The 25,938-nt window shown below is 45.8% G+C and overlaps 1 protein-coding gene across 3 annotated transcripts in view; it reads left to right on the top strand.

The window, feature by feature from the left end:
- Positions 1 to 22,097, top strand: part of BCL2L14 (BCL2 like 14) — a 37,365-nt gene extending 15,268 nt beyond the window's left edge. For all 3 annotated transcript variants that reach the window (XM_045463790.1, XM_045463791.1, XM_045463792.1), the window contains 5 exons: positions 7,285 to 7,721; positions 12,247 to 12,420; positions 14,492 to 14,562; positions 16,672 to 16,938; positions 21,665 to 22,097. In XM_045463790.1, coding sequence (XP_045319746.1) covers positions 7,285 to 7,721; positions 12,247 to 12,420; positions 14,492 to 14,562; positions 16,672 to 16,938; positions 21,665 to 21,703 — 988 coding nt within the window. In that variant the 3' untranslated portion in view covers positions 21,704 to 22,097. The remainder of the gene's footprint in view (positions 1 to 7,284; positions 7,722 to 12,246; positions 12,421 to 14,491; positions 14,563 to 16,671; positions 16,939 to 21,664) is intronic.
- Positions 22,098 to 25,938: the final 3,841 nt, after the last annotated feature.

A 25,938-nucleotide genomic window follows, 5' to 3' on the forward strand; every position in this document is an offset into this window, starting at 1 on the left:
ATCTCCCTCCTGTCCGAGCCCACCCCCACCCCCACCCCCACCCCCTGCCCTGTTAGAGCCTCAGTCCTTTTGTATAACTGAAGTGCTCTAAGGCTCTGTCTCTCAGGCTCCCTTCTGTTGTGGGAAGTGAAGATATTTTTAGCTCATTTCACCATTAGGATTGCAAAACGTGTCCTCCTCGGAGATGGCAAACAGGGGAGAGGTATGGAGGTATAAAACTGTCTGGAGTTCGAGGAGGAAGGAAAAGACAGCCTCTGAAGGGCACAGGGGCCACAGGGTGCCGAAGGGAAGGCTCGAGGCAACCAGACAAAATTCAGCTGACAGGTCTGGGAACCCCCTGGGGGATGAGTGTCTGTGTACAGGCGCGCGTGACTCCCGGGCCTCATCTGTACATCCAGAGCTGGTGGAAGTGGGCTCGTGGGCTGAGCCCTCCACGGCCTTGGCCTTCGCACCTGGCAGACCCGCACGCAGCAAACTGAGCTCAATGCTGTCGGGCTGGCTTCGGCCACCAGTCACGGCAGCCTCCGTGCCGGAACCACGAGGCACGCGTGCTCGTCCGTTACCTGCCACGGGGAGGGAAGTGAAATCCAGCCTCAGCAGTGAATCCACCGCTAAAAATCCCCAGAAGTGTGTCCGTCTGGTGATGAGAGCTGAGGACCTTCCCGAAGTTTCGGACTTCCCAGCTGAACATATAGTGCCGCCCACACAGCCCTCTGGGCAGGGGCTCCCAAAGGGAGAGGGGACACCGGGGGACTTTGGCCATTTAGGAGGGGAGGGAGGACCCGTAAGAGAGGGAAGAGAGGCCAACGCTCTCGGACCTTGCTTGTGAAAGTAGGCTTGCTGTGGTTTGTTATGGATAAGGAGAGTGGATATAGACCGAGGGTGGAGCAGCAGGGCTGAGGATCCTGAGTCACTGAGTTAGAATAAGCCTCACGGGTCTTACCGTGTAGCCGATCCCCCAGTCCAGGCTCTGAACCAGCCCGGGGTGGGGGGAGGGGGCACCCAGGGCTTTTTTTGGCGACATGCAGACTATTTATGGTGTGAGTTTCCATAAATTCGAAAGTTGGGCTTTTCATACAGAGAAAGACAGATACCATATATTTTCTCTCTTATGTGGATCCTGAGAAACTTAACAGAAACCCACGGGGGAGGGGAAGGAAAAAAAAAAAAAGAGGTTAGAGTGGGAGAGAGCCAAAGCAGAAGAGACTCTTAAAAACTGAGAACAAACTGAGGGTTGATGGGGGGTGGGAGGGAGGGGAGGGTGGGTGATGGGTATTGAGGAGGGCACCTTTTGGGATGAGCAGTGGGTGTTGTATGGAAACCAATTTGACAATAAATTTAATATATTGAAAAAAATAAAATAAAATAAATAAATAAAAAGTTGGGCTTTAACTTTCCACAGGAATAGCTGAGAGCAGAAGGGACCCAACAGGTGATACACTAACGCAATCCTGCTTTAACACAAGCCTTAGCTATAAAGTTAACGGCTCTCCCTTCGTTTACAATGAGGAACAGTAGAGGGCAAGACCCTACGCTTGTCAAATGCATTTAACGTGTCTGAACTGATACTTTCATGTCTCCACTGTTTTATTTTAGCCCAGTGCTTTGCGGGCGCTGGTCACAGCACCTACCCACTCCCCACCTCCCATACCCCCCCCACCACCATAGGGCTGCCTCATCCGGGCCAGTACCTGAGCTCTGTGATGTTTTCGGCTTCTCTCTCATTTTCAGACTTGCCCTTTGGCTGGGCCAAGGGCTCTGTTCCTTTCTAGCTTGTAACACGACAAAAATCTCTTCTTTCACGTGGAAAGACTGGGTGCACCATCTTGACCTCAGTAATTTTCCCCTTTTCTGATCTTGCTCCTGAGTCAGCATCTAGCAAACTCTTTTCGTAAAGAGGTCAGACCCCACTTCTCTCAATCAGTGCCACACACACGCACACACGCACGCACGCGTGCACATGCACACACAATTTAAAAAATTTTTTTTAACGTTTTATTTATTTTTGAGACAGAGAGAGACAGAGCATGAACGGGGAAGGGGCAGAGAGAGAGGGAGACACAGAATTGGAAGCAGGCTCCAGGCTCTTAGCCATCAGCCCAGAGCCCGACGCGGGGCTCGAACTCACGGACCGCGAGATCGTGACCTGAGCCGAAGTCGGCCGCCCAACCGACTGAGCCACCCAGGCGCCCCCACACACAATTTTAAAGCCGTCCCACTACGTTAGAAAGGTTTGGGGTTTTTTAACTTACGTGCAGGTTTTTTCAGAAGCATAGTATGGCTTGAGGAGAGGGCTCACTCTCCCACCCAGGACATAGTTCCCGCAGGACCTGAGTGCCTTCCCTGCCCAGAGCCATCCTGAGCGGCCCAATTCAAAAGGAAGCTTCCATTTTAAAACCTGATCACTTCTCTCCGGACACAGTCCAGCTCTGGGCTTTTGCCTGAGCTCACCTCCTGCCACACCGAGTGGGCTCTCCCAGTTCTGACCACCTGTTCTGCTCTTGCCTCACTTTTTCTGGCTTATTCTTTTGCTCGTCTCAGGCTGCTCACTCTCTCCCTTGGTCCATCTCAATCACTTACTTTTACCTCAGTTCTCAACATCTTACATGCATACGGTTGCCAGATTTGCATAAAAATGCATGACATCCAGGGGCGCCTGGGTGGCTCAGTTGGTCAAGTGTCCGACTTGGTCATGATCTCATGGTTCGTAGGTTCAAGCCCCGCGTTGGGCTCTGTGCTGACAGCCCAGAGCCTGGATCCTGCTTCGGATTCTGTGTCTCCCTCTCTCTCTGTTCCTCCCTCACTCATGCTCTGTCTCTCTCTCAAAAATAAATAAACATTAAAAAAAAATTTTTTTTTTAATGCGAGACATCCAATTTAGTTTGCATTTCAGATAAACAACAAATACTTTTTTTGTTTTAAGTATAAGCATGTTCCATACAATATTTGGGATATATTTATACTAAAAAATATTTGCTTATCTGAACTTCAAATTTAATAGGATGTCCTGTATTTTATCTGGCAGTTCTATAATCATTTTTTATTCATTCATCAAATATTCATGGAGAACTTACATGTGTCAGGCATGGTGCTTGGTGCTGGGAAAGCCAGCCAGGTTCCAGTCTTCATATCTTACAGAATATATACTTTATACACACACACACACACACACACACACACACCATATACATATATATGTGTATAAAAGGGTGGCTTTTGTGCTAAGCCAAATATTTGTATGTCACTAGTTTTCTTAATTGCTGCATTTGATGAGGTTGCTTTTATAAACACTAACATTTATTTACAAAAAGGTAACCTATGAAAATAATATAATTGTAATAAATAATAATGCCAATATTTCTTGTGCATTTATCATCTACCATGCACTATTTTAAGTGATTTACACACACTAATTCTTTGTATCCACATACAAACTTGACAAAGCGGGTTTGTTTGTTTCGTTATTTTGTTTTTGTTTTTTGAGAGAGAGACCGCGAGAAGGGGAAGGGGCACAAAGAGAATCTTCTGTAAGCTCCGAGCCCAGTGCAGAGCTCAACTCCGCTCCAGGACTCACCTCATGACCACTGTGACATCATGACCCAAACTGAAATCCAGAGTCAGACACTCAACCAACTGAGCCACCCAGTCAGCCCCTAAGTAGGGTTTTTTTTTTAAAATCCCCATTTTGCAGATGGGAAAATGGAGGCACAAATAAATTAAGAAATGCACCCAGTCACACAGCTCATAAGCAGAAGACCCAGCATGTGACCTAGGTTCTCTAAATCAAGAAGCCAGCATGTAAACCACTACTTTGTACGGACCACCACTTGTTTTAAGGATTTTCACTTTGTAATTTAGTCCTCCTACATGGTCAATGAGTTAGATAATATGAGTCATATTTTATAAATAGGAAAACAACACCTCAGAGAGGTTAGTGATTCGCTTCAGACCCTTTACCAATAAGTGAAAAAGCAGTTTTTCAATCTCTCTTCCTCACTGCAAATGCCGCACTCTCCCCATGCCATCTGAAACCCCCTTGGAGCTTAACTAAAGCAGCATTGCCCAAAGTAAATAAATATTCTTTAATGAAAGACTTATCCAGGCACTTGTTCAAACACTTAAGTTCTATTCTAAATGCTTTACAAATATTAACTAATTTAATGTTCAAAACGGAATGAAATAGGTACTGTCATCACACCCATTTTAAACATGAGAAACTGAGGCATGGAGGCAAGTCACATGACTGCTAGTGGCAGAGCCAGGATTTGAACCCAGTCTGTCTCCAAATAGGAAAAAACATTCCACAAGCCATTGTCAAGTGCCTTTTTGCTCCAGGCTTTATTGTAGGCACTGGGCATGGGGCTGAGACAAAAGAGCACACAGACATGCCTGCCCTCATGGGGTTTACATTCTGTTGAGGAGGAAAGAGTACATCTAGACAAACTTGGGAAAGGATCCTACTTGGGGGGTGGGGGTGGCTAACACCGCACCAGGAAGAGGCAAACAGTTGATCTTTGAGACCATGTGGCGGGGGAGGGCGGGAATATGGGGGGCGGGGGGAGGCAAAGGTGGAGAGGCAGCGGGAAGGAGCATGTGCGTTGTGGAGTTGTTGAAGTGACTCCAGACAGCAAAAGTTTCACTGTGGTGCATCACGTGACTGTGAAATTGGGAGATGGTGAGGGAAGAAAGATTGTCAAAGCCTGGAATAGGACAGGGATATGAGGAAACATAAGGGAGGAGGAAGCATAGTGGTTCTGACCCCTACCTCACGCCACAGCTCTCAAGCTTTACTCATGTTCAGTTACCTGAGGCAGGTGTGTGGAGCTCAGAAGTCGTGTAAATATGCCTGTGTGTGTAGGAGGCAGTTCAGATCTAGCAAGTCTTCCTTGGCCACCCTGGGAAATCCATTTCTGTCCCCTCCATGTGCACCTTGATGTTCTGGCACAGCCCCCTGCAGCCCCTCCCAGCCTCGCTTCTGTCAGAACTCACCCAGACAGGGGCCATTGCTCTCTCAGGCCAAGGGGCCTTTCCTCAGATGAATGGCTTCTGTACCAGCCTCTCACAAATAAAAGAGAGGAAACAAAAGTGGAAACAGGAAGCACTGGCAGGCAGTCAGGGAAGATATTTCAGCCACTACACCTCCTTCAAACAGTAGAACCTTTGGGAAAAGTAGAGAATATTGGATGAGGCAACGAAGGACCAAAGAAATTAAGTGACTTGTCCAAGAACATTGCACGTTAGAAGCTGAGCCAGCCCCAACCACCAGCCTCCAGACAATTTATTTGTACCCTGTCTCACTGCCTCAAACCCTGTCTGCAGTTAGGGTCCCATTTCTTTGTGAGTTCGTCTCGCTAGAAGAGGAAATAGTGGAGAGAAAAGGAGGAATAGATAGGCCGGTGGATCCCGTGAATATCACCAAAGCTTACTTATTATCACCAGCTTCCATGCCAAAGTAGGACCATGGAGGGAAGGGAACATGATTAAAAGCCACCTCAAGAACAGAGTCAGAGGGCCTGGGGAATAACAGTTGTACTAGACAAAAAAATTATAGCCACCATTTTTGAGTCAGATTCTGATGGGACTTCTCATACATTATCTTATAGCCTCACAATATCCCTGCAAGATGATTTCTTATTTTTAATTTACTTACATGAAACTCAGGTTCAGAGAAGTGAAGTAACCTGTCCCAGGTCACACAGCTAGTCAGTTGGAAGGCCAGGAGTTAAGCTTAAATCTCCAGATTGTCAGAGTGAGAAGCCCGTGCTGTTTTCTAGTACAGCCGCTGCCTATGAAATTGTAATCCAATGAGATGGGAGGACGGCACTTTCCGGCATCAGGAACAAAATGGAAAATGTAGTCCTTAACATCTAACAGAAGAAAACAGAGTATATTATTTGCAAAAAAAAGAAATGATTTCCTAGGGGCGCCTGGGAGGCTCAGTCTGTTAAGTGTCTGACTCTTGATTTCGTTTGGCTCACGTCATGATCTCACAGTTTGTGAGTTTGAGCCCCGTGTCAGGCTCCTTGCTCACAGTGCGGAGCCTGCTTGAGAGTCTCTCTTCCCCTCTCTCTCTGCCCCTCCCCCTGCTCATGCACAGGAGCACTCTCTCTCTCTCTGTCTCGAAAATAAACATTTTTTAAAAAATGAAATTATTTCCTAGCAGGAAACCAAAAAAGGTGATATTTCATGAAAGCTTTAATTGAAGAAAATCATTTTATTATACACGTCCAGCTATTCATTCAGAAATAAGCTGTAAAAATAGCAGGATTTTTTTCAAATGAGATTTTTAAGTTTATTTATTGATTTATTTTGAGAGCGAGAGAGAGAGCACGCGCTCATGCAAGAGTGCATGCTCTAGCAGGGAAGGGGCAGAGAGAGAGGGAGCGAATCCCAAGAAGGCTCCGAGGCAGGGCTTGAACTCACGAACCATGAGATCATGACCTGAGCCGAAACCAAGAGTCAGAAGCTTAACTGACTGAGCCACCCAGGTGCCCCCGGGTCTTACCTGGGATCCCAAGATGGCAGGAGGTAGAAGCAGACCTATGCAAGCCAGTGGAGACGGTAAAGGAAGAAGGAAGAGAGGATGGGAAGGGTCAGAGACCCAGTTATTTCCCTCCTGAGTTAGCCTCCCCCTTTGCCCAACTACCCTCCCCAGGAAGTCCTTTGACTGCCTTCTGAGGTCTCAGGTCTCAGGCTCCTTTTGGGAAGTACTGACTGATCAGAGTGAGAAAAGGCAGAGCTTTTAGCCGCAGGTTCAAAGGCCCCCATAGTTGGCCCCACTGCCATTTCACTTACTGTCCCTCTATCCCTCAACCCCAGCTGCTCACAAAGCGCCTACGTGTGTCTGTCAGCCCTCTGGCCACTCTGCAAACACATCCTAAACTCCACCACGGTCTGCCCTCTGCCCACCCTGTTCTTAGCCCCCATACCCACCCACCCGCGTAAACCCTCTCTATGTGTCCTAGAGGCTTTGCTTGCCCTCTCTGGGCAGGTGTTCCCCACCCCCACCACCCCCCCTCCCCGCACTGGCTACCTGCACCTCTGATCTGGCTCCTCGCCCACTCTCTTCGTGTGGAGCTGTCTCTGTGCCTTCTCTCTCCCTTGTCTCTGAGGCTGTGCTTTCAGAAAGAACCCTGCGTTTTCCGCGTCCGATGCCTCCCTGCCTCTCTGCGTGGACAGAACAGGTGCTCGAGGAACGTTCGCGGCACTCCACCCACCTCTCCGGACCTACAGAGAGTAGCGCGCCCACAGGTCAAAGGACACGTGTGGACTTTGTTGTTGCAGGGTCGCCATGTGCGCCACCAGTGCCTGGGACCTGGAGGAGATCCCCCTGGACGATGACGACCCAAACAGCTTAGAATTCAAAATCCTGGCGTTCTACGCCAAACACCACGTCTTCAAGAACCCGCCCGCTGCCTCCTCCCCAAGGCCGCCGAGAACAAGAAGTTTGTCCCAGAGAGGACTGGGGAGTTGGCCAGCAAACGACTCGTGGACACAAGTGTCATGGGCTTGGAGAACTTCCCCATCCCCTGAGCAGGCCACAAACCTGGGCAAGAAAAAGTCGTCTTGGAGAGCACTCTTTGGAGTGGTAGAGAAGGAGGAAAATGAACAGAGCCCGCCTACGGCCCGCTTGGAGGGTCAGGCGATACCAGAGCCTCACGGTCCCAGTCATTCAAGGGCTAGGTCCCTTTCTAACATGGGACAGCACAGAGAGCATGAAGGTAGGATTTGGGGATTCTTCTCTCCCACAGCAAGATCTTCCCCTTCTTTGTGTGTCTGGTGGTCCATCTCCTCCCCGCTGGTAATGTGGGCTGAGGGAGGGCACGCCGTTGTGCCTCAGTTTCCCCACTTATTGATATTCAATAATAATTGCCCTGCTTTTCTCAAGACCGAGCAGGAAGTAAGAGAATGGCAGCAAAGGGTGACAGGACAGGTTTTCTGGCTCCACTGCCTAGTAATAAGCTCGCTGCCCAAACTCCCGATCCTCTGTGCCAAGGAGCCCTACACAGGGGTTGAGACTGCCACACTCCTGGAGGTAAGTCGACTCACCTCTCTGGGCCTCTGTTTCCATCTGTACATTGGGGTGTCCCACCCTCCCTACCTCTTAGGGTGGATGGAAAGATCTGGTAGCTGCATGCAAAAATACTTTTCAAAGTATAAGGCCCTCTGGGGGGGAGAAAACACACAACGAAGAAGCATTTTGACAAAACCTTCCCCTCAGTGGAACAAAATACATTTTGTCATTTGTCTCAGGACAATGGAACATTTTCACAAAGGGCCTTAGCATACAGTTGCCCTCCATCGACAAGCTTCGGCATAAGTATCTTCTTCCCTTTCAGCAGTGCCCAGTGCCCGCTGCCCACATTTTAAAAGAAGCGCCCACTCCTGCTGGGCTTGATGGCTGGGGTAAATTGTCAATAATTAGTCAACAGGTGGCAGTAATGTCTCAATTTTAAAACGGTGTGACCGTCCCCGGCTTACTTGGAGAATCAACCCCCGGTGGGTCGTTTTCTATCCCTCAGGATGATCAAGGAAACGTTTATTTCCCGCTGGACTTTAAAATTTTAGAACCGGAGAAGTTGGGGGTGAGGTTATCTGGGGAACTCCTCCTCTCTGCACCCCACCCCCCTGCCATGGGTACAACAAGCTCCCGCTGGGGATGGTAGCTGAGCTCTGGAGCCTACAGAACCCTGTGGACGCACCTGCATAGACTTTTCTGCTTGGCTGTCCCCTGGATTTTTCCGAGAGACAGAGGCACGTTTTACAGACCTTAATCTTCTGGTTTCCCGAGACAAATGACATTCTGTATTGTGGTAACACTGAAGTGTCATGTGACCTTTTTTATTTACTAAAATTCTAAGATCTTTATATAGACATAGATAGCTCTAAAATAGTAGAAACGGTCACTTCCCAAGGAGGCCTTGCTGTAGACACTTAGACTCGGTGTATATTCCCTTCCAACGCTTCTCTTGCCCGCTTTCTTATTTGGTCAATTACGTGGGTGGTCTGTTGGTTTTTCATCGGATGTGACTCAAGAGAGTCTCATGTTCTACTTCTATTTTACCACGCATAAATCAGAGCTTAGCAGCTGGTGTCACCTGGGTTCTTTTAACTGAAGTTCACAATTTAGCCCTCGCTGCTGTTTCCAGGACCCGGACCCAGGCTTAAGTGAGAACTGTAAGGTTACGTCCCAAGATCAAAGTCTAGAAGGAAGAGGTCTTAGGAAGTAGAAAAATGGTGTCAATACCAATCTTAGAAACTACAAACCCAGGTTCTTTGACCCGTGAACCCTTGTTTGTCCACAGCTAGGATTCGCTAAATGTGGAATGATTCCTAGTCTGCCATCCCTAGGCTAGTAACTTCCAACCTCAAAGTCACCTTATATTCCAAAGTGGCTGCTGAGACTCCGGCCATCGTCTCTCCATTTCAGGCAGGAAGAAGAGGAAGCAAGTGGTGGGAGGTGGGGGCCGGGAACAAAAGGGTGTCTTTTTCTAGATAATTCAGTTCCGGTTTAGAGAGCTTTCTTGGAACTGCACTCAACTTTTCTTACATCTCACTGGCCACTCTTTAGTGTCAAGAAGGCTGGGAAATGTAGTCTGTGCAGCTGAGCCCATTGCTGCCTGTGACACTTCAGGGGTCACTTGCTAAGGAGGAAGAAAACGGATTCTGGGAAGGAAGTAGCAGTCTCAACCATAGGGAAACACCCTGCCCCTTCTCTTTAAAACAAATGCCTCCGGGGGGCGCCTGGGTGGCTGGGTCGAACGGCTGAGCATCTCACTCTTGGTTTACTCATGGTCTCATGGCCTGAGTCGGGCTCTACACTGGCAGCATGGAGGCTGCTTGGGATCCTCTCTCTTTCCCTCTCTCTCTGCCCCTCCCCCACTGGCGCTGTCTCTCTCTCAAAATAAATAAATAAACTTTAAGATAAACAAATACATGCATCCACAAAACAAATGCCTCAGGCCACAGGCTGGATGGCAAGTCCTCTGGCTGTGCTCTCTTGCTCTTCTTATAGTGACATCACCTCCCCCAAAAACAGACCCCAAAGGACGGGCGGCCTTTCTGTCCTCCCCCCACCCCCATCCAATTCCCCCTTGCCTATCAGATGAGATCGACTCCAACAAGAAGGGAATCTTTTTTTTTTCTCAGAGTTTAAAATTTAGGTATTTAGTTTAATTAATGGGAATCTTATTAAGGAGGACACTTGTTGGGATGCGCACTGGGTGTTGTATGTGAATGATCCATCACTAAATTCTACTCCCGAAACCAATACTACGCTATATGTCAGCTAACTAGAATTTAAATACAAACTTGGAAGAAAATAAAGAAATAAAGAAATAAAATGGGCATCTTAGCTAGAGCTGGTTCATCTGAGTCTAAATGTACTCGCTCATACTTTTCCCTGCACGAATGTCACCTGCCTCTCTCCCTCCGTGCCCACCAATTCATAGAAAGCAATGCACTGTAAGCAGGTGAGTCAGATTGGGTATTCCCAGGCCGCCAGCGGTCTCCTGATCGCCCTGCCACATGATGGGGGCTGGGGGATAAGGAGGGACAGCCTTTGGGGCCTCCGTCTGCCTCCTTCAAGTACAAGATGGGCACAGTGTGGCTTTCTGGTAGAAGAGCCATGCGCTGATCGCCCCAGACAGGCCGCACAAGGTTACCGAGGGGGGAAAAAAATCCCCATCTTCTGCCGATACAAGGGAAGGCTCCCAGATACAAGAGGCGCTGGGATCCAGCCTCTTGCCATTTCCTTGTCAGGGGCCATGGTGGCCAGCGTTCAAGAGAGGAGGCTGGTTGGGCCGCAATAAGGTGGAAAGTATATATTTGGTTTGGCTGTTAAAACGGGAAGGAAAAGCATCCATCCTTCTCTCCTTGACTCTCCAATACTTCTCTCTCAATTCACTCCTTATTATCTCTTTTTGAACCCTGTGAACCAAACATGAAAAATATGGCTTTTTAAGGAAACCATTATGCCTTTTTTTTTTTTTTTTTTTTTTTTACAAGGAAGGCATTGTGGACAAAGCATCAGTTCCCATGGTCTTCCAGTGATGCCCAGAGGGTGAAGGGGGAGCACTAAACTCCCATACTGTGGAGGAATCCAGGGACAGAGAGTCAGAAGTCACACTGGCAGCTCCGTAGGATGTCAAAGCATGGGACAGGATCCCTCCTGGGACCCAGGCTATGCCTCTCTTAGCCATCTTCATTTACAAAGCCCAGGAATTCCTCTGGGCACCCCAACATTCTGGCCCAAACCCCACTGTGTTGCTTTCTTCAAGTGTGTGAATGGGATAGCGTTTTCCAAATATTACTTGGGCTCCGTAGGGCATCAAAGACAGAGCTGCACACATTTCTAAAACTTAAGAACTTAGCGACAAATCAACAATGAAAATTTTAGTCCCAAATAACTCAGCAATACCACCTGCTCCCCCCCCCCCCCTCCCCATCCCTGACGAAAAGCAGAGCTGACTCGTCCCTTCACTGGCTAGGACCTTCAGGGGGCCTTTAATTCGGGGGGCTAGGATATTTAAACCTTCATGCCCCCACATGCTTTATTCTATAGTAATGTGTGCAAATACATCTTTTCTTGGATTATAAATTCTTGAAAGCCGTGGACTGCACTTTATGTCCCCTGGAGTACCTATCAGCGTTAATTGGATGTTTCCCATTAGACCGGGAGGAGAGAGAAGACGTGTCACTTTAAGAGCAAGGGGAGTTCAGTGTTGACTTGATAATGGGCTTGAGTAATGAATATGGTCTGAGAGCAGGGATATTTCTCTTTCCTCAGTGACCAACCCCCAAAGGCTTGTCAAACTCTTGAATGCCCTCCTCTGCACGTAGGGGCCAGCTCTCCCAAGATATAAAGAATGTCCCCCCCCCCAAAAAAAAGAATAAAAATAAAAGCATAATGAGGATTCCCTCAAGCAAAGAACTAAGCACTTTCTTTTGTGTTTCTTCCCTTGCAAAGGGGAAAGGGGACCCTAATTTTGCAAGACTTCAAAAAGAGGGTGCAGAAGGGCAATTGTTTCAAGGTGGCAATCATTCCTCTGTGCGCTCCTCCCCCATCCCAGCCTCTGCCAGGCAACTGCCAGAGCTTTCTGAAGAATGGCCTCCCCCGCACACACGTCCCGGGCAGCTTCCTCTCCCTCTAGGCTGGGCTTTTCATTTCGGGCGACCGTGCATACCGATGAGCTAGACCAAGTTCTTCTGGGAAGGGCCGCTCAGCACCATTTGGTCTCGTTTCAGCTGAGGACCCCCAAGTCGTTTCCATTGCCAACCGCGTTGCCGAAATTGTGCATTCCTGGCCCCCAGCCGACGAGGTCCACGGCCAGGCGGGAAGCCGCAAGTCCAAAGGCAGTTTTGTCCATCCGTTCATCCAGCGCCAGGGCTTCCAGCTTCCAGCGCCCAGTGCTAAGAAAGGTAAACCCCCTTCCACGTGCTTGGGTCGTCGGGCCGGGTGTCCGCCAGGCAGAGCTATGCATTCGTGGGTTCGGTCAGCGCAGGGCTCTGCAGTTAGGGGTGTCTGCTGCCCTGGGCCGAGGGCAGGACAGCAGGCTGCTGGAGGCCCCGACCTTTCGCTCTTGAGACCGGCCCAGGCAAGGGCAGTGCGCCAACAGACTGAAGCAACGTGCCAAGCTCAGTGCTAACTGCAAAGCCTCCTGCTGGGGAGGGGGGGGGGGGGACAGGGGGTGGAGCACGAAGCGGCCTCAACCTTGTCCACCGAGGGAGATGCGCTATTGGATTTAATCCTGTGGGTGACGGCCGCGGGCCGGTTTGCTCCCGGGAATGCCCAGGTTGCGGACGGAGCACGGGCCCAGGGACTTACAACGTGGCCCCGTGAAACAGCAGGGCGTCGTCAGACACCGGGTCTGGCGCACCACGTGTAGCAGAAGTGAGAACTAGTGACCAGAGCGGGGTCAGCTGTCACCAAAGCCACAGCCGTAGCGAGGACCAGGAGTTCCCAGCAGATGTGCAGGAATTCTGGAGTTGAACGGGAGCACAACCACGTGCCACAGGAAGAGAAGTTCAGTCCCACTTGCCGTCACTGACGACTGTCCCTGCTCGTGGCCCTCCTTCCCCAAACTCCAGCCCAGGGGTGGGACGGAGGGGAGGCGGCCCCGGGATTGCAGTAGCCGAAGTACAAGGCGCAAGTGGCGGCGGCTGCCTGGCCTGCAAGCGGAGCGGTGATGTCGCCTGTCTCGTGCCGCATTGCTGGGACCGCAAACTACCCCCTCCGGGGCTGGAAGAGAAGAGGCCCCTCTGAGTGTGCTAAAAAGTGCCTCCACCTTATTGTGATCCCCTGTGTGTGGAGAGCTGCCCCTGAACCAGCCTCAGGCCGATGCTCGTCTCCTCTGTGCACGTGAGAAATGCCGGCCCTTGTTAGGGTGACTCCCAGAGAGAGGGGCCACAGGGGCAGATAAAAACTACATACACACGGGCCACGGAGACCCGCGTGCTGGTGCCTCCCAGGTGATTTGAGGCTCAGACCTCCCACTTCCCTTACCTTTCGCTAGACCTTCCTGGGAGGTGATGGGCTGGATTAATTTGCTGGCCTCTCCTTCCCTCTTATCTGGAACACACGTGAGGACTCCATGACTTCAAAGATTGTGCCCTCAATGAAAAGCACTCCTGTATCAGTAACTGGCTTTTCTCTGTTTGGATACCGTTCCGGAGCCATGACCGTTTTCCTCATGTTGGGTGGTTAGCATGTTTTGAGATAAGAAAAATCATACTCCACGTCCCCTGCTCCCACGTACACACCAACAGGAGCCGTCTCTCTCTCTACCTGCCATTTTAGCCTTTGGAGTGGGAGCACTCCGTAAGTGTATTTACTTATACCTCACTTTGTTGTAAAGACAGCATGCAAAGTATACATGTTAGTAAATAAGATTAATCAAATAAAGCAATTTGAAAGATAATGTAAAAAGAATGCACTAGCGGGGAAATCGAGGTGGGTTTAGGAATGAGCTTAATTCCCAAAATGCAAGCCAGGAAGACCGTACCCCCTCTTGGCTGGGGCCCATAAATTCGGCTCTGTACTTTCTAGCAGCACAAAGGGGGAATATGACCCATTGGAATTTATGGTGTCCATATGGGAAAAGCAACATCTGCTCAGGAGAATCCTACCAACGAGAAAGAAGGTTCTCCTAAACATCTTCAGAGACAGGACCATGGGTCGTGGAACCAATATCGTCAACAACATTCTTACAGTAAATAAAGTGATGCATTTCATGGCGAGAAGCGGGGCGCTGAGGGAAAAAAGAAGAAAGGAAAGGAGGGGTCTGTAGGAGAGGGCAGCTGGAGTGGTTTGTGCCCCATCAGTCGAAGGAAGGTAAGAGTTAAGTTGCTGAGAATTACAAAGCACATGTCTCCCTCAGTCCCTAACCAGGCTACAAGTATTGTCCCTAGGGGCAAAAAAAAAAAAAAAAAAAAAAAAAAGTTAAGATGATTTTTCTTCTTAAAAGAAATAACTGGAATTTTCCCCCGACAGATGGAGAGGAGCAAATAATAGCCCAAATCGTTGAGCTGCTGAAATATTCAGGGGATCAGTTGGAAAGAGAGGTATGGAGCTTCTTGAACTAATGTGATTTCTTTTCTGTGCCCACGCACTGGGACAGAGAATGGAAGCGTACTGCAGATTGTATTCCTTTGCAAGTTCTGGTTTCCACTTAGTCCTAAATTTTATTTCCCTTGGAGTCCAAATTCTTCATGCTGGCAGCATCTCAAAAATGAATCACTTTGGAAAACATAAGTAAACCTTCTGGAGCCTCCCTGGAATTTTTGGAAATGAAAAATGTAACTTTGTTATTGCAAGAAAAGACACCAATAAATTAAAATTTGCTGAATAGAATTATGAATCTGGTTCCCCATGTAACTGATCCTCGGGGAAGTTTAGACTCTTGCATTTGCCCTGCAGTCTGGATATCGATGTCCCACGCCTGCTCCAAGGTTGGAGTCCTTCCCAAAATCTCCCCCGAGAGTGGCTGGACTGTTCTCTGCTCAAGGTCTCTCTCAGCTATTTGGCCGGGGAGGCGGATTAGTGTTACTTGGAGAACTTTGGACTTACTTCCTGCCATTTAGAAGTCAAGACCCATCATTCCCGTCAGGAAAGTGTGAGAGTGTCTTCAGATACAGAGCTGGTGAGCAGGACCCCAGAATTCTGTGCCGTTACCCACAGACTGCTGAGTAGCCTCTGGGGTCTGTCAGTCAGGGACTGGCCTGTGGACCCCTTGCCTTGTCCTGCCACGATCAGTGGATGGAAGTCAGGCCCCATGCGGCTTGTGCAGGAGGGGAAACAACACTAAGTGGCCAGCCACTCTACCCCAGTCCCAACTTCTCAGTGGGTCCTCCCTCAATGCCTTTGTCAGCAGTGTGTGCAGAGGATGGTAACTGGGAGGGCATGTGAGCTTCGAGTTCACAAGTAGAGGACGAACTGGGGTGCAGAGAAAGAAAATAGAATACGGTACATGACTTGAGGGCACTCCTATGTTTCTCCAGAACTAACATCAATGGATAGGAGTTATGGGGCAATTGATTTTCTCCATTTTAGGAATGAACTTTCTAGCACTCAGGGCTGCCTTGTGACGGAATGAGCCTCCTGTCACCAGAAGAATGGCCAGTAGATGCCAATAACCAGCCAACAGTGCAGTCCTTGTACTGGGAGGGACCTATTCGAATCCTCGAGGACTCTTTACAGCTTGAAGACGCTGTGGCTCTCATGGCAACCTCCTTCCCAGCCTCCCTAAGAAGTGACTTGCATTAGGTCAGGGAGGCAAGGGACAGGAAGTGGTATGAAGCTGACCTTTGTGGCTCTAAAGAGAGACGCTTTCCTTTTCATCCCATAAATTACCACTTTAAAAAATCTCGCTTTGCTTGATGCACGCTCCTGACGATTTGGGGTGACGTTTTACGTTATTTATGCAGAAAACATGGTTGTTTCCCCAGTAGAGGACTCTGGTAGGAATACACAGAAGGTCTGACTTTGCTGTGTGGGTGTGAGTTCCTACTAGAGAGGGACAGTGACTCTGTCTAACCCTAACCCTAACCCCTACCCCCCAACCCCATGGCTGCAGAGTGCCTGCAAAGCCCCTCATCCCTGAGACCACATGCAGGCTCATCTTGCACCTTCCTGAGATGCCAGAGGCAGGTGCAACCCAAAGGAGCAAAGAGAGAGGGGCCAGGGTACTCCATGGAAGTGTTTTTTTCTGGCATTTGATTCTTCTACCATTCTGGTAGAGTCCAGGCTTCTGGCTGCCCACTGGGGTTTTGAGTCTAGCTTCTTCAACTGGGTCGCTGATCAAAAGGGGTCCATTCTTGGTGTAGAGGACATTAGCCATTCTTGCTTCAGATCTGTAAAACAGACAGGCCCCTGAGTCTCACAGAAGTTGGGGGATGGGCCGGGCTCACATAAAGGACGGTGCTCCACCGAAATCTTTACATAGCATCTGATGCATCCCCCAGGATATCCCTTGTAGAAACAATGTTTGTTGAGAACCTGCTTAGCTTATCATTCGTCAAAGATAGAATTTCCAAATAAACATTTAATCCTTGCTCACTAAGAAACTTCTTAGTTGGAGCCAAGGTTTTCCACTGGGTGTTTCAGGGGCCCACTGTTGAGTCGGCTTCACGGGGCCAGGCTGCTGTACTAAATGGATATCCTCTTGTACACAGTTAAAGAAAGACAAGGCTTTAATGAACAGCTTCCAGGACCAGCTGTGCTACCCTGTTTTCAAGATCATCACAGACCAGTTCCTAAGGGGTGTGGACACCAGGGGAGAATCAGAGGTCAGAGCTCAGGGCTTTAAGGCTGCTCTTGCAATAGACGTCACGGCCAAGCTCACTGCTATCGACAATCACCCTATGAACAGGGTGCTGGGCTTTGGAACCAAGTACCTAAAAGACAACTTCTCGCCCTGGGTCCAGCAGCACGGTGGATGGGTAAGTGCATCCTATTTCAAAATGAACCTTCCCAGAATTCAGAGGAGACAGAATGGAAAGTTGTGGGGTTTTTTCATTTTTCGTTTTTTTTTTTTTTTTTTTTTTTAAGTGAAGGGAACACATCTTTGAGGCAGTTCTCATGGATTTAGAAGTTGAGTGGCAAGAGATATATCCCAGTGATGGGATCCTATTTTTAGTGATTATCTTCATCATCAATAAATATTTACTAGGCTCCCAAAGGGTACATGGGATATGTGTGTTGGACCAGGGGGGACTGGTCAGATATAACAGGAAATGAAGAGATGTCAAGATATAAAATGTTTAGATATAATTTCTGTTTTCACAAATTTTGTAAGCAACCGAAGTCTGGCAGTGAGACAAGGAGAGGCAAACACTTCCTTGTTCTCTTAGCTGCTGACAGGCAGAGAGAGACACAGCGTTCATGATATTTTGTCATTGCTGCTTGGACCCAGCCATTTTGACAGGGACATTTTGATACAAAGCAAAAAGCAAACCATTAAATTTGTATCATTTTGTTTTGTTTTATTTTAAATAAAGTTTATTTATTTTTTAAGCAATCTCTACACCCCACGTGGGGCTTGAACTCAACAATCCTGAGATCAAGAGTCACAAGGTCTCCCCACTGAGCCAGCCAGGTGCCCCAAATTTGTATGTTTTTTTTAATTTTTTAAATTTATATCCAAATTAGCATATAGTGCAACAATGATTTCAGGAGTAGACTCCTTAGTGCCCCTTACCCATTTAGCCCATCCCCCCTCCCACAACCCCTCCAGTAACCCTCTGTTTGTTCTCCATATTTAAGAGTCTCTTATGTTTTGTCCCCCTCCCTGTTTTTATATTATTTTTGTTTCCCTTTCCTTATGTTCATCTGTTTTGTCTCTTAAAGTCCTCATATGAGTGAAGTCATATGATTTTTGTCTTTCTCTGACTAATTTCGCTTAGCATAATACCCTCCAGTGCCATCCACGTAGTTGCAAATGGCAAGATTTCATTCTTTTTGATTGCCAAGTAATACTCCATCATATATATATATATATATATATATATATATATATATATATATATATATATATATATACCACATCTTCTTTATCCATTCATCCAATGCCCATGGACATTCGGGCTCTTTCCATAATTTGGCTATTGTTGATATGTATCTGTTTTTAACTACCTGCTATCAGGCGAAACAGACATCTTCACCCCCATGCCTCAGACTCAACATCCCTCCCCCCACCCCCGCCAACCCCATCCTTTATCCTCATTCCTTGAGATTTCCTTAAAGCTGCCATACTCAGATGGCCTCCCAAGGTTAACCTTTCCAAAATGTGTAGCCCATAGTTTTAAATATCCATAGGCTCAGGGCGCTTTATTTTGTCTGTTCAGATCCTTCTTGGAAGCACAGGCCTTTGTCCCACATTATCTTTAGTCCTCTTTCCACTAGAATGGAGCAAGGGTAGTGGGTTTGAGTCTGCTCCACACATGGTCAGCATGGCCCTGAGGCCTCCACTCTTGGTGTCTTGGTTTCCAGAAGGAATGCAGAGCTGATCTTGCTAAGGGACTGAAGTGCCCGCTGTGGTCTTCAGTGGCTGCCTGTTAAGCTTACCTAGTCTTCTGTTCCTTTCTATTTTCCACATCTGCACCAGATATGGTAGCCGTAAGGGGCTGATCTGAACTGAGGCTCTTAAGTATTCTAAATTCAAGCTGCCTTAACTCATGCTAAGATGCCTCGACATTATTTTGGCTTTAACTGTTCTTTCTTCCAGGACCCCCTCAAGTCCCTCCTCTGTCCCAGAGCCTTTCCTGACTACTCTAGCTTAAGGGCCTCACTAGCCTCTGACTTCTTACAACACTTCATATCTGCACTATAATTACGTACAGGAAAGAATCATCCTGGTTAATGTTAATATATTTTTCCAAAAAGATTGTAAGTATCAACTGGGTCCACAGGCCAGTTCTATTCAGTCTATAGACTAAAAGTCTAAATAGACTAAAAGTCTATGTAGTTGGTTAATGTAGCTGAAATGCCAACTGTGTTCTGTAAAAAAATAGTCTACACCGAAAGCACAAACAACAAAAGAAAAAATAAATTGGATTACATCAAATTAAAATTTTTTCTGCTTGAGGGGCACCTGGCCGGCTCAGTCGGTGGAGCATGTGACTCTTGATCTTGGGGTTGTGAGTTTGAGTCCCATGTTGGGTGTAGAGAGTATTTAGCAAATAAAAATCTTAAGAAAGACAAATTTAAAAAATAAGTAATTTTTTTCTGCTTCAAAGGACACTACCAAGAAAATGAAAAGACAGCACACAGAATGAAACAAAATATGTTCAAATCATATATCTGAAAAAGAACTTGTATTCAGAATATGTAATAAATTCTTACAACTCAACAATAAAAAGACAAAAGCCAATTTTGAATAGACATTTCTCCATAGAAGATATACAGATGGCCAGTAAGCAATGAAAAGATGCTTGCTTAACATCTTCATTTCAACATTAGGCACATGTGAATCAAAACCACAGTAAGATATCATTTCACATGCACTAGCATGGCTAAAATAAAAAAGACAAATGTTGGTGGGGATGTGGAAAAATGTGAACCCTCATCCACTGCTGGTTGAGTTCTAAAATTTTCCCTTTAAGAAACAATTTGGCAATTTCCCCAAAATATTAAACATAGAGTCACCAATTCCACTCAGATATATACCCAAGAAAATTGATAACAAATGTTCACATAAAAACTTGTACATAAATGACCATAGCAGCATTCATTTTATGCATAATAGCCTGAAAGTGGAAACAACTCAAATGTTCATCAGTGATGAATGGTGAATAGCAAAACCAAAGGCAGTATGTCCATACAGGGGAATATTATTTAGGCATAAAAAGGAATGGAACAGATGGATGAAATTTGAAAACATTACCCTAAATGAAAGTTAGACAAAAGGGCCATATACCATACATTGTATGATTCTATTTTCATGAAATGTCCAGAATAGGTGAATTCACAGAGACAGATTAGAGAAGAAGAGAGAGAATAGGGAGTGACTGCTAATGGATAAAGAGTTTCTTTTTGTGTGATGGAAATGTTCTAAAATCAGCCAAATGTGATGGTTGCACAATTCTGTGAATATACTAAAAACCACTGAATCATATATTTTAAAAGGATGAACTCTGTGATATATTTCAACAAATCTGTTATGAAAAAATGGTGGTTCTAATTCTAGCAAGCAAATTAAAAGACAAAAGAAAAAAGAATACATTTTTATTTACTTATTTTTAATTTGGCTGCTGGTGCTAGAGAGAAAAACAGTTTTAATTAGAGAAGATTGATGGATTTTGGGTAGAAATAATAAAGGGAATTTTCAAAGGCTTCAGAATTTGATGGCATTGTTCCTTATCATTTGTAATTTATTAGTTTACTTTTCCAGGTCATCATAAATCCGAATTTTAAGTCTTGGCCACAGTTAGGTTTAATTTGGAGCATGTGGCTGGAAATTGGAAGAGGGAAGAAAAAGAATGAGAGAGAAAGGACTATAATTTTTTCAAGGCTGATAGAGGAGTTGCAAAAAATAAAGAAGGAGGATGTTGATAAAAGAATATTTACGAGTTGATATGAGTTATGAAAATGTGAAGGAGATGTGGACACCTGTGCTCAGTCTCCAAGCACAAGAAAGAAAGATGACACTGGGTGGCAAGCTTCTAGGGACTTCCATTGGCTCTTGGTATTTTGGTGGCACTCCAGGGTGTCCTTATAGTGGTAGGGAAGGAGGAAAATTATTCCTGTGCACCAGTTTTCCAGGGTTCCTAACTATCCCAGTGTTTCACATTTCCTGCAAGTACATCTAACTTCCCAATGAAATTGCAAACACGAGGGCAGATTTATGTATTTTATGCTTCTTTGTCTCTCAACACTCCCATTCTTTCTACATACATCATAGATGTTAAGCCAATACTCTTAGCATAATCAATCAATCAAATGAAAGAATAACAACTGTATCTAAAAAACATGTTAGGGGTGCCTGGGTGGCTCAGTGGGTTAAGTGTCCGACTCTTGGTTTTGGCTCAGGTCATGATCTCACAGTTCATGGGTTTGACCCCAGAGTTGGGCACCATGCTTGGGATTCTATCTCTCTACTTCTATCTCTATCTCTATCTCTACCTCTACCTCTGCTCCTCCCCCACGTGCATACTCTCTCAAAAATAAACAAACTTAAAAAAAATAAAAATAAAAATAAAAATAAAAAGCATGCTAAACTAGCTCCCATGAGATTTTAATTCACCCGTTGGCCATTTTTCCTCATTGTAAAGGACTGTTCAAATAGTCACCCTGTGCTCCTACAACTTCATCCATTTCACAGAGCTTTGCAAAGAGCATAATCTTCAACTTTCCATAATCTTCAACTTTCCAATATCTACTCCTTTGAATTTTTTTTTAACTCTTTTGAATTTTAAATACAGCATCAAAGCCTTTCCCCATCTAGCCTATCAGCCCTGGGTGTGTAACCTAAGTCCTTCACATATGTTTTCCTTTCCTGAATACCAAGGCTGCTGGTCATCTTCCCAAACCTCCCCCCAACCCTAACATAGTCTCTGAAACCCGGGTCATGCCTGGGACAAGAGAGCAGAGTTAACAGGTTTATGTTTTCAGTTCAACAGTGAATCAAACTTGGAATTTTGTGAATCTATTTCTCTTTTTCCCCTCTAGGAAAAAGTGCTTGGGATATCACATGAAGAAGTAGACTGAAAAATCAGAAGATTTGTAATCTGGAATACTCATTATCCAGCTAGGATCCTGTCTACATTGGTCTCAGCATAGACTATGGGAGAAAATTAACATGTACAAGGCAGAGGGAGCACTGAAGTTTTCAAAGTCATTGTTCCTGTGAATCCAGAGGCCTGAGGAGAGAGGCCTTGTCTGTCTGCAGCTCATAGAATGTAGTAGTGTGGCCAGTGACATCCGTGTTTCCCAGGTTCTCCAATGAGTGTGGGAGGAAGTCTAGGAAGACAAGTGGTAATTTTCCTTTCAGATGTTCAGAACAGAGACGGTCACCTTGTCTCTGTTGGCCGCTTTGGGGAAATTTTGTTACAGATATTTGCTGATCTCATAAGGGCTAAATGATAAATTGTGCATGTGTTTACTCTTTGGTTTTCTAGTACCATTTCTTTTTAAACTACACTTGGGATGGCCTAATGACGTTGTTTCAAGCCTACTTTTAGGAAGATGTTGCTATTGATGTTGGTAGATGCAGTTCAAAGAGACTTGAGTTCACTGCTATATCCACTAGTTTGGGGATATATTATCATGTCTGCCTTTTGACTCACTTCCCTAGAAAAATGCTTTGGCAGTTTGAAAAACTTCCATTTGGCAGAAAATTATTGCTTCTACCTCCCTCAGCAATCTCAGAGACCCCACCTCTATTTCTCAAGGACTCTGAAATTTTCTTTATTTTTTTTGTGGTAGTGTAATGATTAGTAGCTAATCATAAACACGTGGAAAGACCACTGTCAAGAGTATCTTACATGGGGCACCAAGGTGGCTCAGTCAGTTAAGCATCCGACTTTGGATGAGGTCATTATCTCACGGTTCATGAGTTTGAGCCCCGCATGGACAGCATGAGCTGTCAGCACAGAGCCCGGAGCCTGCTTCGGATGCTGTGTCTCCCTCTCTCTCTGCCTCTCCCCGCACTTGTGCTTTCTCTCTCTCTCTCTCAAAAATAAACATTAAAAAATTTTTTTAAAAAGAGTATCTTATGGTTAAAACAAGTAAAAAGTAATAGTGCTAAGATATCCATGAAGATCGAATGAGTTAATTTATAAAAAGTGCTTACAACAGTGCTTGGTATTTAGTGCTGAGTGCTCACTTATGTTTAGTATGCGCTGCCCTCAGCTAAAACAAAATTTCCTCTCCTCCCAAAGCAGTCACTGACTGCTTTTCTGAAATTAGTGTTCAGAATGAGGTTTTATAGTAAGCGAAATGTTTCACAATTGTTTAACAAACAATAATTATTGAAACAATAATTTTTAAAATACTATCAAATTATAGCCTTAAAAATGTCTAGATCTGTAGCACCCAGCATGTAGCCTGATGTAAAACAGGTGTTTAATAAACCTGTGATGAGCAAATAAATGAATGCATTAAACAGACATACTTCCAGCTCCAAGGGAAAATTGGACCCGTCTAATATCACATCAAATATCACTACTCTACCCATCTTAACTAAAATGAGTTATTCTCCCAGATTTGGAAATGGCAAGAGTAAAAGCAAGCCTCCGCAGCCAGAAGCACAGGCTAAATCACACTTCCGTCTGGTGTCACCACAGAACACCCATGCCCCAGTCTCCACCACTGAACCAGAAATTGTGTGCCATCACTGGCCCCACTGCTACTGAGAAATGATGCTGCTACCCCCACTCCCATCTCTCTTCCCCACCGGGAAGAATCTTCCCAATATTGCCTGTTTCCAAGGTAAACTTCCAGGTGGATTACTTGGATTAGCTGACCCCAGATCATATGCCTGTGCTCCAGCTGTCAAGAGCTAGGAGAGTGGGCTTTCTACATTTTCAGTTCATTATGGGAGAAGGCTGTTTACCATATTTAAGTTACATAAGGTAGGGCATTCCCTAAGAGGAAGAGGAGGGCTCAAATAGGGGCTGTCCCCATTTATAGTGGCAAACATCCACTATACAAGTCTTTTTACCCCCACTCCTTCTGCTTACCGTGGCCACAAAAGCCAAAAGAATTTTGAGTGAGTTGCAATCAAATGGGGCCAAATTCTTTGTTCAACAACTCTTGTGACGTGGCTTTTGTGTAATTGTTTCATAGTTTTCTAACTTGTTCATTGGAAAGACTGTAAGAACTCTAAGGAGATAATTAAAGGTATTCTTGTACTTTTTAATCCAAGTACAAAAAAAAAGATAACTAACGTTAAACAGCGTTCAGAACGCAATTGTTTGGGGCTCCTTGTGGAATTAATCTACAAGAAACACAAATGATAGGGGCTGATGAGGGGAAGTCTATGTTTGATCTGTAAAGTGTGACAATCTGAGGAATCAACAGTGACTTGACAGTGGATGAAAGAGGAAGAATCAATGATTAGTAAACCCTGATACCACTGTTGATAAATGGTGGATGGTGGTTTTAGGTAATGCTGAATCAAACCTGGAGCTGTGGGAAAGGGTAAATAAAGAATGTAAATCAGGTAACTGTGGGAAAAAAAAATATTCCCTTTTGCTTCCTGCCCCCACACAGAAAGTCAGAAAAACATCCGGGATAAAGGAGTTTCTTCTTATGGATGGCGACAATGGGGATCACCTCTTCTCCCACTTTGATTCAACCATTCTACATTATGCATTTGCAACCTTGCACCTCTGGGCCTTTATAAAGATATTTTTTCTCCACTTGGTCTGTCCTTGCCTCCTGGTCCCCTTTCCCCTTATTTCCACCAATTCAATGAACTCCAGCCCATCCTTCCAAATTCACTCCTTCATTTCTTCCAGGAAGCATTTGCTAACCCTCCCTTGGCTGCCATAGGGCTACATTTGGATACATTTCTTCATAGAGATGCTCCATAGCACACTATTTATGCACATTATACTTAAGACATTATGCCATAAGAACTCATCTTTTGCACTGGATTATAAATGCTTCTGTTAACAAAAATGCTTTTGTAAACAAGTATTATGTCTAATTTAACTTTGTCTATCTAATGCCTGGCCTACTTTTAATATACAATTGCAAAATCATATACCCTAGCCTCACTGCTATAACCGGTAAATCAATGAGATTGGAGTATGGCCCAAGATACGTGTAGTTTTAACAAACTCTCCAAATGTTCCAAATCATCTGCAGCTTCCAGCCAAGATGAAGTAATGGTGACTGAGTTTAAACTCCTGCTTAAAACAACTGGAAAAAAAAAAAAAAAAAGACTAGCTATATGAAAGAATAGCTTTCCGTTTTCAAGACATTGTGCATCAGGCAATGAAGGATTGGCCCTGAGAGATGAGAAATAAGGTGAGCGTCCAACTCTTGATTTTGGCTCAGGTCATGACCTCATGGTCATGAGATCGAGCTGAGCATCTCTCTCCCCCTCTTTGCCCTTTCCCAGATCACATGTGCACACACACTCTCTCAAAGAACTTAAAAAAAATTTTTTTTTTCAACATTTATTTATTTTTGGGACAGAGAGAGACAGAGCATGAACGGGGGAGGGGCAGAGAGAGAGGGAGACACAGAATCGGAAGCAGGCTCCAGGCTCTGAGCCATCAGCCCAGAGCCTGACGCGGGGCTTGAACTCACGGACCGCGAGATCGTGACCTGGCTGAAGTCGGACGCTTAACCGACTGCGCCACCCAGGCGCCCCTTAAAAAATTTTTTTAATTATAAAAAAGAAAGGAAATAAAGAGGAAATAAAGAGAAAGAAAGCAGAATAAAGAGAAAGAAAGCAGAGTTTTCCCAAAACTCACTCAAGAAAAACAGAATGTAGGTGCACCTGGGTGGCTCAGTCGGTTAAGCCTCTGACTCTTGATTTCAGCTCAGGTCATGATCTTGCAGTTCATGAGATAGAGCATGGATAGCAGGGAGCCTGCTTGGGATGCTCTCTCTCTTCTCTCTCTGTCCCTCCTTCCCACTCGCATGTGCACTCACTCTCTCTCTCTCAAAAGAAATAAGTTAAAACATTTAAAAAACTAGAATGTGGGGCGCCTGGGTGGCGCAGTCGGTTAAGCGTCCGACTTCAGCCAGGTCACGATCTCGCGGTCCGGGAGTTCGAGCCCCGCGTCAGGCTCTGGGCTGATGGCTCAGAGCCTGGAGCCTGTTTCCGATTCTGTGTCTCCCTCTCTCTCTGCCCCTACCCCGTTCATGCTCTGTCTCTCTCTGTCCCAAAAATAAATAAACATTGAAAAAAAAAAAATTAAAAAAAAAAAAAAAAAAAAAAACCTAGAATGCAAACTTAACATTTCCAAAATGGAAAACATTCTAAG

Source organism: Leopardus geoffroyi, chromosome B4 (genome assembly GCF_018350155.1).
Source record: "Leopardus geoffroyi isolate Oge1 chromosome B4, O.geoffroyi_Oge1_pat1.0, whole genome shotgun sequence".
NCBI lineage: Eukaryota > Metazoa > Chordata > Mammalia > Carnivora > Felidae > Leopardus > Leopardus geoffroyi.